Here is a 12,309-nt window from a genome sequence, read left to right on the forward strand (position 1 = left end):
TCAACTGAAGTACAAACCAAAACCCGTAATCTGGGGACTGCCTGCATATATTAACTAAGCTAATGAGATCACGAAGGTCAATTTTAGATAGGTGTAATATGTCTGCCATTGTATTAGCAAAGCAATAACAAAACCTGTGGTTCATAGGAATTTGAGTAAGAACACCTTCACATAGATATAAATTATAGAGGGATGGTGTTAAATAAAAACTTTATTCAGGAATATGTGTGTGTTTTTCATGTTAAATATAACTTTTTGGACAAGTTCTGGGTTGTGGTGTTAATGTGTAGCCAAATAGGACAAAGAGGATCAAATGTAAATTCTCTCCTTCAATTTAAGTAAAACAAAACGGACAGAGATTAAATTTAGCAATATATAAAGTCAATATTTATTTTATCTCTGAGCTGATAGAAGCTACTCTCTGCACTAGAGGGAGGGCACACTTCAGAGGGCTAGAACTTGGGATATTTAGAACCTCAGGGATTCTCTACTTTCAGAGAATAATCTAGGTGTCAGGTATCTATCCTAGAATGGAGGACTTATCGCATATGTCCTTGGCTATAGCGGTGTCACCCTTTGAGGGCGTATGAGATACGTTCTTGGCAGGGAAAGGGTTGGCCTCTCTTTTACATAAGTTGTCCATGTGCCTTTACTGTCTTGTGGATAATTACATAATGTTCCTCAAATGATTCAGCCTTCCTGCTTCTTACTTCTGTACTGTCTGCAGACTCCCTATGTGTCTTTATTTTCATTTGTAAGCTCTGATGAATAGGAGGAGCTGTAGTAGAAGCTGTAGTAGAGCTGTAGTGAATCTCTAGACCGCACTCACAACCTATTAGACAAACCCCAAGTGGGAAGTGTGCTCTGGTGATACGGTGTGCCCTCGGTAAATGTAAAATACCTAGATAAAAATGTGTACCATGCACTACTTACGGTTTTTACTCAACATGTGTTTATATTATATCTCCATATAACATATGGGCCACCAGTATAAAAACACAATGGATGGAGTCAGTTGTTTTTATGCTGGTGGCCTCACACAGACAGTGTTATATGGAGATATAATATAAACACATGTTGAGTAAAAACAGTAAGTAGCGCATGGTACACATTTTGTATCTATGCAAAAACATTCAATAAAAAGAGATTTATTGAAATGTGGCCAAACCCTTTAATTTATCTATTTAAATGTATTAAAATGTTCTGTCTGATGGACTTCTAATTTTGTAAACCACGTAAATTTGTATATAAATTTATATTTTTGGCTATAATGCATGTGGCAGTGTTTCTAATTTCCTAATACAAGGTTTTTATTTTCTTGATTTTAATACAAGTCTTGTCTTACAGTAGTCGTCTTCCTTATCTAATTTTAGGAGTTGCTATCAAAATTCCAATTGTCTGTGTTGTATTAGAGGGAGGACCTGGCACACTTGATGTAAGTTGCAATAAATATCATTTACAACTTTTAATTAATGCTTAAAAAAAAGGGTTTTTGTCTGTCTGTATGCCTTTATGGCGGCCATGAGCAAAATGAAAGGTTGGATTCCAGATCCTGTAATATTTAACTGCAGTTCTGATCAAGCCAAGCCAAGTGGACTACAGTATTTGCCACTCACTTTTCAGTTTTACCAGGGTTTCCACACTGTGCCCCTAAGAATACCAGTCACTTACATTATAACATCCCCTGTATAACAATAATGTTCCACACCTTGCTCCCAAATAAATATCCCCATAACTGGCCAATTAAAATCCACTATAGCCCTGAGTAAATAATATATACTTTCCCACCAAACAAATGAGAATAAGGTTAGTGAATTTCTTTAATCATTATAAAAGTCAGTTTCCCACAAAATTAAAACATGAGGACCCCCTTGAAATAATGCATTGCATACATTGCTCCCTTGAATTAAGTTAATTATATATAGCACTCCTTCTTAATGAATTATTTTCAGTGCCCCAATGATTTTATATACTTTGTCAACCAAACGTGTCATTCATAAACAGCACCCCCTCAACAAATTATATTATACACAAACCCTCTTGAACAATTCAATTATATATGCAAAGCCACCCCCATTAATTATATTATATACATGTCTCAAAATTAAAATAAATTAACCACAGCCATTTCTGCACCACTTCAGTGCAGCACTCTGAATATTCCTTTTTTTAACATTACATCTATAATATTTACATCTAATACTTTACGTATCTATTGTGTTCCTTTCAGACAATCTACAATGCTATGAACAACAACACTCCATGTGTCATTGTAGAGGGATCTGGAAGAGTGGCTGATGTTATCGCTCAAGTTGCACAACTTCCCATTTCAAAAATCACAATCTCATTGATCAAGGAAAAACTACATACTCTTTTTTATGATACTTTTGATACATTCACCGAACACAAGATTGTTGAATGGACTAAAAAGGTATAATTATATAGTAATATGACTTTATTATTATTACAAATTAAATAAGGAGTATAATTATGTGACATAACGTACATAACAATTAATTATATACAGTGGATTACGAAAGTATTTATACCCCTTTAACTTTGACTTCTTTTTAAACAGCCAAAAACTCACATGTATTTTATTGTTGTTTTGTGTTTAGTCATACAGTTTTGGAAAAGTGTTTTGCAGGATTAAGCATTAACCCCTAAAGAATGCAGCCATTTTGAGACTTATAGGTATTTTACCATCAAAATCAACCTTGATGAACCAACAACACTTACTTATAGATCCAAGCACTATGACTCTAATGATCATCTTATATTTCTTATCCATGGCGTCCATGAACTTTTAAATTATGCTAATGGTATGCTAGGGTGGTTACCAGAGCCTGTTTATGCTGCAGGCTGTTACAGTATGCAAGGAACACTTCCCCCTCCCACTGTGTGCTGAGGCTAAAAGCTTGTGAAGCTGCTCAGAGATGGGCTCTACTAACTCCCCCTGGAGCCCTTAAGGCTAATTAGCATCATTTTAAAAGTTGATTTTAGTAGAAAGGATGACATGAACATCAAATCTATGAAGATTACCACAGTCACAGTGCATTGATCCAGGATTTTGTTTAACCCCTTATCAACGACACTAGTTTTCAGCTCAATGACCAGACTCGATTTTGTCAAATCTGCCCTGTCTCCTGATAATTGGTTTTAACTTCGGAAGGCTTTTACATATCCAGGTGATTTTGAGACTGTTTTCTCTTGACATATTGTACTTCATGTTAGTTGTAAAATTTAAGTGATAAGTTTTGCGTTTCATTCTGAAAAAAAAGTTAAAATTTTGTAAACGTTTGTAAAAATTCTTCATTTTCCAAGTTTGAAATGTTTTACTTTTCCGGACAGGAAGTAAAACTACCCAAAAAGCTTGATAATTAACATTTAAGGAATGTCTGCTTTATGTTGAGATGATATTTTTTGTGTCATCTCATTTTTCAAGGATGTTATGAGGCGCAGAACTTTAGGTGCCATTCTCATTTTCATGCAAATCCCCAAAACTCACATTTTGAGGGACAACTCAGCTTTCAAAGGACTTTGAAAGGCCTGAATAATAGTAAAACCCCATAAATTATCATTATGAAAAATTCACCACTCAACATATGTAAAACAACTTTTATTAAGTCTATTAACCCTTTAAGTATTTCACATGGGTTAAAACATATGGACCTGAGATTTAGAAACTTTTGTTTTTTTTTTGGATCATGCATTCATTTAGGCGAAAACTGACAATTTCATAATAAATTAAATGATGAAACGCTCTTCAACGTTTGATGCCCAATTTCTCCAAGTTTACTGATACCCCATATGTGGTGGTAAACTGCTTTATGACGGACAGCAGAGCATAGGATCAAAGCAGCGCTATTCACAGCAGATTTGTATTGTCACAATGTACAAGCTATATCTATATATATATATATTTTTTCTTTTTGGCAATGCACACATATGAGGGCTTACAAGATAGGGTCCGGATGTTTGTTCTTAAGTTGAATTTGTATGCAAGTCGAAACTGTATATTTTATAATTGTAGATCCAGACAAAAAAAATTATGGCCCCAGTGACAATTGGAGTTTAAACATTTTTTGCTGTAATTGGACCAAGGATTATCAGTAAAGCTTCATTACAGACACCTTATAGCTGATTATTGCAATCTGGGACTATAGTAAAGCATTCACTGGAGGTCAGAGGGGTCTGTCTCTAACTATCGGTTTTCTGTAAGTCAGGTGTCCTTAAGTTGTATAGATAATTCATTTTGGGGGACTGTAGCTTATTCATGAGATTTCATTAACTATTTCAAGGGGGACACAAACAAAATCATCAATTTTTATTTTGGATTTTTAGCATTTTTTTCCCCTACCCCACCCGTAACCTAAAAATAATATTTTATCTCTATTCTCCGGTTTTATACTGAGCAAAAGCAATATTGGAGAAATTACACTGTTTTTACGATTGACAACTTTTCAAGGCCATAACTTCTGTATTTTTCTGTTGTCAGATCTGGTTGAGGGCTTATTTTTTGTTAAAAGAGTTGTTCTTTTCAGTTTATTATATTAGGGGATGTAACTTTTTTTAACACTTTTTAGAACATTTTTTGATGGAAAATTGTATATTATATTTGTTGATATATTATATTGATTTAGATTTGTTGTACAGATTAATACTGAAGTGGTGATACCAGATATGTATGATTTTTTGTGTTTTATATACTTTTTTTTTTTTTTTACATTTTTTTACATTTTCTACTTCTTGGCTTGAACATTTATCCGATCACTTGTTCAAACCTTTAAACTGCAATACACTTGTACTGCAGTATACAGTGTAAGTAACCCCCGGTGGATCGGATCCCCTGGTAAGCACACTGATCTACAGTGTGGACACTTACACGGCGCAGTCATGCTTGACCATGGCGTTTAAGGGTTTAAACACCAGGGATCTAAGTTTTTCCGATCCCAGGTTTTCATGCCGGGTCTGGGCTGTGATATCACAGCCCAACATCGGCACTATACCGAACCGATGTCCCGAAAACTTCTTAATGACTGCCGTAAAAAGCTGATAGGGGGGTCATTAAGGGGTTAAAGGGTAAATGTCATTTTAAAAAAAAACCTTTGTGTATATTGAATATCATGCAATTTTTATCAATTTACCAAGTTACCAAATTCTTGCTCCTTGAACTTCTATACATCTCGCTGCTCAGTCAGTGATACCTCAATGGCCTTATCTGTGCTCTATATGACTTCTCATGAAGGCAAGAGTGTACATTTACCCTAAATCTCAGCTCCCTCTCCCTGTTGCATGCTGCTAGTCCCAATATGATTCTCCGCACTTCTGATCTAAGCAAGCACAAAGGATGAGTTCAGTTGGGTGCTGCCAGAAGATTAATTAAAAAAATACACTTAAGCCAATGAAACACTCTATAAACCGTCAGAGTTCCCCGCTTCAATATATATGTACAGGTGGTCCACTACTTACCTCTCTGCCCAATGTAACCTCTGGTGAAGCTCTCTGGATACTTTCATTTAGTTCCAGGCTGCAGTGATCAGCTTTAAGTTGTAATAAAGTTTTATTGATAATACTTGTCCCAATTACTAAAAAAAAAATTTAGAAAATCCAATTGTCAATGGGACCAAAATTTTTTTTTTATCTGGAGCTACAATTATAAAATATACAGTTTTGACTTACAAATTTAACCAATAACCAACCTAAAGAACCTTGTACATAACCCGAGGACTGCATACATACCGTATATACTCGAGTATAAGCCGACCCAAGTATAAGCCGAGGCCCCTAATTTTACCACAAAAACCTCGTAAAACCTATATATTTTTTACTCGAGTATAAGCCGAGTTTGGGTTTTCAGCACATTTTTTTGTGCTAAAAAACAAGGCTTATACTCGAGTATATAAGGTATATAAATTTACTAGCTGTAGCTCCTGACATTGCCCAGGATAGTAAATAACTGCTCTTAGCTATAACAAAATAGAATGGCTTGACAAAAAATATTTTAAATGTATCTCTCTCTCTGACCGTCTCTGTGTCTCTCTGTCCCCGACTGTCTCTGACTGACACTTTGTCTATGGGGAGATTTATCAGAAGTGTCTGAGAGCCGGACTGTTCTAGCTGCCCACGACAACCAAACATAGCTTCAAGTTTAATTTTATAGAATTACAGCTGATCTCTTATTGGATTCCTTGGGCAATTGGAACAGTTTTACCTCATTTCTGATACATCTCCCCCTATCACTGTATCCCTATCTATATTACCTCACACATAATCTGTCTGATACTCATTGCCTATAGTTACCAATCAAAGGTCAGAGCTCATATTAATGACTTGTGGCAAAATGGCAACTAAATGACAAATTCCTATTACTCTTTAAGTCACTGCGATCAGTATTACAAAATTTATGTAGATTTGCCAGGTTTGAGAACATTTTTAGAACGTTTTGCAATATTCTGACTCCTGTAACATGTGCTTTGGTGTAACTTTGATGATCTAATTTTGCAATGGTACCATTTTAGGGACTTTAAATTTAAATTTTTTGTGTTAAAATGTTGAAAAAGCAGACATTTTCTTACATTATTAGGTTCACAGTATTTTTATTTTTTATGGGAAATTTTGGGACACTTAATAGCCCACATTTATTAAAATGGTGCACACTTTGCGAGCAGAGCAAGGTAGACCAGATTAATGAACACACTTGTGCAGCGGCGTATGATGAAGGTTCTTCCCCTCTAACACCAACCGGCAGATCAGGGAACTCGAGCATTCTACGGATCCTTTCGTCTGCTGTGTTAGAATTGTGCTATTGCTGGTGACCATTCAGTCTTGAGGCTTTAGCAAGTGCACAGATGTGGAGCAGGAATGCTCCATGATGAACCTCTCCGCAATGCCCTTCCCACTCCTAAATGCCCACTTGGAAAGGAGCTGGCATAAAGGGGAAATTTATTTGAGGGGTTGTATGCCAGAATACTGGTGTACAAGCCCTGATAAATGTCCCCTATAAAAGTTATGATTCCAGCTTGCTTTGTGACACACTGGGAGGGGGGGTATAGTAACCCCTTCCCGACATTTGACATAATAGAACTGCATGGCGAGAGGTGCGTTCCCGCATTTTGCAGTACTATTACATCAAGCTTCTGGCGCCAATTCCTGAACTGAGTCGGCGCTAGAAGCTGCGGGTGTCGAAGGTTTATTATAGCCAACACCCACCTCTAACACCCACGATCGGCATTTCTTCCGATCGTGGGTGATAGCCCCTTACACACCGCAGTCGAGCTTGAACGCGACATGTGTAAGGGGCATTTCAATGGAATCGGACCCCACTGTGGCACTTACCAGGGATAGGGGGTGCTACCCCTGGGCTGCGCAATCCTCTTCCGGAGGCGGGTACTGCCTCCTAGCAGGACCCGGCTGTAACAGACTGAGCATGTGCAGCATGCTCAGTGTGTTACATAACACAGTGTAATACGTCTGTATTACACTGTGTTAGGTGAAGAAGAGCTTGAACAAGCGATCAGAGCATCGCTTGTTCAAGCTAACCTGTTAAAAAGTAAAAAATAAAAGTTAAAAAAAAAAAACTAAAGTTTTTCTAATGAAAATAATTAATTAAATAAAGTCCCCTAAACACAAACATTCCTTATACAAGTCTAATAAAGTAAAAAAAACACTTAAATCACCAAAAAAAACCACATATTTGGTATTGCTGCGCCCGTATCAATCTGTACAATAACTCACAAACATTATTGAACCCACTCGGTGAATACAGTAAAAACAAAACCAGAAAAACTCGCAAAAATCTCTTCACAAAATTGTTCCTAAAAGTGATCAAAAAATATTATGTGCCCCAAAATGGTACCAATGAAATGGACAACTCAAGATGTAAAAAATAAGCCCTAAACCAGCTGTCAGCCAAAAAACATTAATATAAAGAAAATATTGCCATCTTTTCAGAGATATAACTTTAGTTTTTGTCCACTAAAATTGTAAAAATAAATAAAAACTATATAAATGAGTTACCACTAATCATAGTGATCTATAGAATAAAGATAATATAGTACTTTTAGTGTACTGTGTATGACCCCCAAAAAATACAATCATAGTATCATAGTATATAAGGCTGGAAAAAGACGCAAGTCCATCAAGTCCAACCTTTAAGAATTAAATAAATGTTTTATCCCCATAACCCGTGATATTTTTTCTCTCCAGAAAGGCATCCAGGCCTCTCTTAAACATGTACATAGAGTCCGCCATAACAACCTCCTGTGGCAGAGAGTTCCATAGTCTCACTGCTTGTACAGTAAAGAATAGAGATGAGCGAGCACTAAAATGCTCGGGTACTCGTTATTCGAGACGAACTTTTCCCGATGCATTTTTCAAGGGGACCAAGGCTCTGCACAGGGAAGCTTGGCCAAACACCTGGAAACCTCAGAAAAGGATGGAAACACCACGGAAATGGACAGGAAACAGCAGGGGCAGCATGCATGGATGCCTCTGAGGCTGCTTAAACGCACCATTATGCCAAAATTATGGGCAACAGCATGGCCATGACAGAGTGACAGAATGAAGCTAGATAGCATCTAAAACATCCAATAATTGACCCTGACACTATAGGGGACGGCACGCAGAGGCAGCGGCAGCAGCGGCAGACTAGAGAGTGGCATGGCGACATACCCTAAATGGACTCAGGCTTCAAATCAATGGGTGGCAGAGAGGAACCAAAGGAGGTGAGCAAGAAGCGCTCAAATAATATCGGTACATGATAAAAGTTTGCCAGTATATTTTGTTATTAAAATAATAACCCTCATCCATAAAGCTCTGTATAATGCTGCACCCCCCTACCTCTCCTCTCTTATCTCAGTCTATCGCCCAACCCGTGCTCTTAGATCCGCCAGTGATCTTAGATTAACCTCTACCCTAGTGCGGACCTCCCACTCGCGTCTCCAAGACTTCTCTAGAGCTGCACCAATTCTATGGAATGCTCTGCCCCGGACTATCAGACTAATACCTAACCTCCAAAGTTTCAAACGTGCTCTTAAAACCCATTTCTTTAGGCAAGCCTATAACACTCATTAACTGCATGAAGTTTTAAGTCTTCTACTAACCCGTCCTGTGTCGTCCTCCCATCTGTTATCCAGCAACCAACAGGCACCAGACTTCTCTGCAGTCCCATTCACCCTGGACCTGGTATATAAGATGACGGCTGAGTGGTTCAAGCGACAGCAATTCCATTTATTATATTTTGTTCTATTCCCTAAGAAGAATGGCTTGACCATTAAATATTCTTTTACCTCGTGTTACCCCATCATCTTCATAAACCGTAAGCTCTGGCGAGCAGGGACCTCACCCCTGTTGTTCCATACAAATGTTGTGCTCTGTTATATTACATTTGTATTTGTTTCCTATGATTTGTAAAGCGCTACGGAATATGATGGCGCTATATAAATAAAGATTATTATTAGTATTATTATTATGGAGGCAGTCAACTAGTAGTACATTAACCCCTTAGCGCTCTGCGCCGTAGCTGTACTGCGCTGAGTCCCGCGAATAGCGCTCAGCGCAGTACAGCTACTGCGCAGAGACGATGCCGGTTCAGCGCTGTATAGCAGCCGAACCGGCATCGTTAGCCGCGGGATTTCAACGGTAATCTACCGTTGACATCCCCGGCTAACACCCGCGGTCGGAGTGGGCTCCGATTACGGGTGTGTAACCCGTTAAATGCCGCGGTCAACGCGACCGCAGCATTTAACATGCCTTCTGGGGGTCTTTACCCCACGATCGGCCCCCCCGCACCGTTTTCGGTGGGGGGGGGGCGATCGCTGTTTTGGCACCTCTGGGGTCCGATCGGGACCCCAGAGAAGCCTGGAGGGTTTACCTTTAAGATGGCGTCTGTGACATCATCTTAAAGGCAAAGTATCAGCCTATGCATCTGCATAGGCTGGCACTGATAATACCCTGCAATACATTAGTATTGCAGAGTATTATCAAGAACAAGCAATCAGATGATTGCTTGTTCATATCCCATGGTGGATCATGTAAAAAAATGTAAAAAAAAATGTTTTTCAATAAAAAATTACTTTATAAATCACTAAAAATGCCCATAAGCCCCAAAACATATAAAGAGACATATAACACTCAAAAAAGTCTAAATCATAACACAAACCCCACATATATAGTATCACCGCGTCCGTAACAATCCATAGAATAAAACTAAATAACTATTGAACCCATATGATGAACGCCGTAAAAAAAAAACGTTAAAAACCCGCCAAAAATTATGATTTTTACCTATTATATCCCACTAAAAATGCAATAAAAAGTGATCAACAAAACATATGTACTCCAGAATGATATTGTTGAAAAGAACAACATGTCCCGCAAACAACAAGCCATCAACCAGCTCTGTAGCCAAAAACGTAACAATGTTATGCCACTTGGAAGACAGCGATGCAAAAATGATAGATTTTTCCCCACATTAGGGTTTTATTTGGCAAATTTAGTAAAACATAAGAAAAAATATTCATGTCTGGTATCACCGTAATCGTATCAACCCATAGAATAAAGACAACAGGATTGTTAGGCTATACGGGGAACACAAAAAAAAAAAAAAAGGAAAAAATCCAGTACAGAATTGATGCTTTTCTACTCATGACCTCAAAAAAAGTTCCAAAATTTTCAACAATAGTTGATACCAACCCCAAAATGATAACACTGGAAAAAGCATCTTGTCCCGCAAAAAAAATGCCATCACATGGCCCAAATAACGGAAAAGCGAAAATGTTATAGCCCTCAAAAGGGGGCAACCAGAAAACTAAAATCCTGGCAGCTGCAGGGTGCTCCTTCCCTTCTGCGCCTTGCTGTGCCCCCATAACACAAGTAATGTCCACATGTGGGGGGTCGCTGCACTCAGGAGAAATTGTAGAACAAATTTTATGGTGAGTTTTCTCTTTTTATCTTTTGGAAATGTGTAAAATTTAGGGCTAAATGAACGTATAACCGACAAAATTTGACCATTCTAAATTTCACCGCCATTTTGATTCAATTACTAGGAAGATCTCAAGGGGTTAACAATCTTTGTAAATGCTGTTTCTGATAGTTTGAGGGGTGCAGATTTGAAAATGGGTTGGTTATATAGGAGGTTTTGTTGGTAAATATGTAAAATTTGATTTCAAACAGTATTTATCCCCAAAATAGTCAATTCCGAAAATACGGAAAATCGCTATTCGATTTGTAGGCCGTGTGACGTCAAAATAAATTATCCAAACATTTCAAAAATTAAGAAAATGTAAAGTAGACAAATGGGAAATGTTATTCTTCAAGTTATTTAGGTGGTAAATTTATCTGCCTGAAAACGCGGTGATTTTGAATTTCGAAAATGGCAAATTTTTCTAACAATTCATCATTTTTTCCTTTTTTTTTTAAATAAACGCAAAACTTATCAGCCAAAATTTACCACTAAAATGAAGTACAACATGTGGGGAAAAAACAATCTCAGAATCGCTTTGATAAGTAACAGTGTTCAAAAGTTATAACCATATAAAGAGACGCAGGTCAAATTTCAAAAAAATTTGCGAGCCTTAACCTGCAAACAGGCTGCGTCCTTAAGGGGTTAAAGGTGCTGCAGTTAAAACTATGTTAGTTGGATCTTGGGATGGAGCTGGCGCTCCGCTGCCAGGCGAGCTTTCGCCAATCGAAGCCCCTGTCTCTAGGCTACTCCCCAAACAGCACTTCTAAGAACCTTTTGTATAAGATCAAGCGTTCTTATAAGTTTGGGATATGGCGGGTGAGGGGAATGTAAACAGATACGCAAGAAGCGCTGAAATTATATCGGTAAATGATAAAAGTTTGCCAGTATATTTTGTGGATTACACAGCAGGGTGGCGACAAAGTTAACAAGTTTGATGTGGAATGCCCTGTAATAGCTCTTGGGCGGTGTGCCTTTTATCGCCTAGGCTCAGCAGTTTGAGCACCGCCTGCTGTCGCTTAGCGACGGCACTGCTGCTGTGCCTAGAGCTACCGACTGATGGCGCCATGACCACGGATGGTAGTGCGGAGGAGGAGGTGGAGGAGGGGTGGGAGGAGGAGGAGGCATAATAGCCTGAAAGACCTGGACCGAGGTAGGCCCCGCAATCCTTGGCGTCGGCAGTATATGACCAGCCGCAGGGTCAGACTCGGTCCCAGCCTCCACCAAGTTAACCCAATGTGCCGTCAGCGATATATAGTGGCCCTGCCCGGCAGCACTCGTCCACGTGTCCGTGGTCTGGTGGACCTTGTCAGAAACGGCGTTGGTCAGGGCACGGATGATGTTGT

General features: G+C 38.6%; 1 protein-coding gene across 3 annotated transcripts in view; it reads left to right on the plus strand.

Moving 5' to 3' along the window:
- The window catches only part of TRPM2 (transient receptor potential cation channel subfamily M member 2), a 419,555-nt gene that overhangs the window by 114,098 nt on the left and 293,148 nt on the right, over positions 1–12,309 (plus strand). For all 3 annotated transcript variants that reach the window (XR_011849388.1, XM_072120992.1, XM_072120993.1), the window contains exons 8-9: positions 1,374–1,435; positions 2,231–2,431. Coding sequence is in view for 2 of the 3 variants with exons in the window: in XM_072120992.1 (XP_071977093.1) it covers positions 1,374–1,435; positions 2,231–2,431 (263 nt within the window). In the remaining variant the exon portion in view is untranslated. The remainder of the gene's footprint in view (positions 1–1,373; positions 1,436–2,230; positions 2,432–12,309) is intronic.

Source organism: Engystomops pustulosus, chromosome 8, assembly GCF_040894005.1.
Source record: "Engystomops pustulosus chromosome 8, aEngPut4.maternal, whole genome shotgun sequence".
NCBI lineage: Eukaryota > Metazoa > Chordata > Amphibia > Anura > Leptodactylidae > Engystomops > Engystomops pustulosus.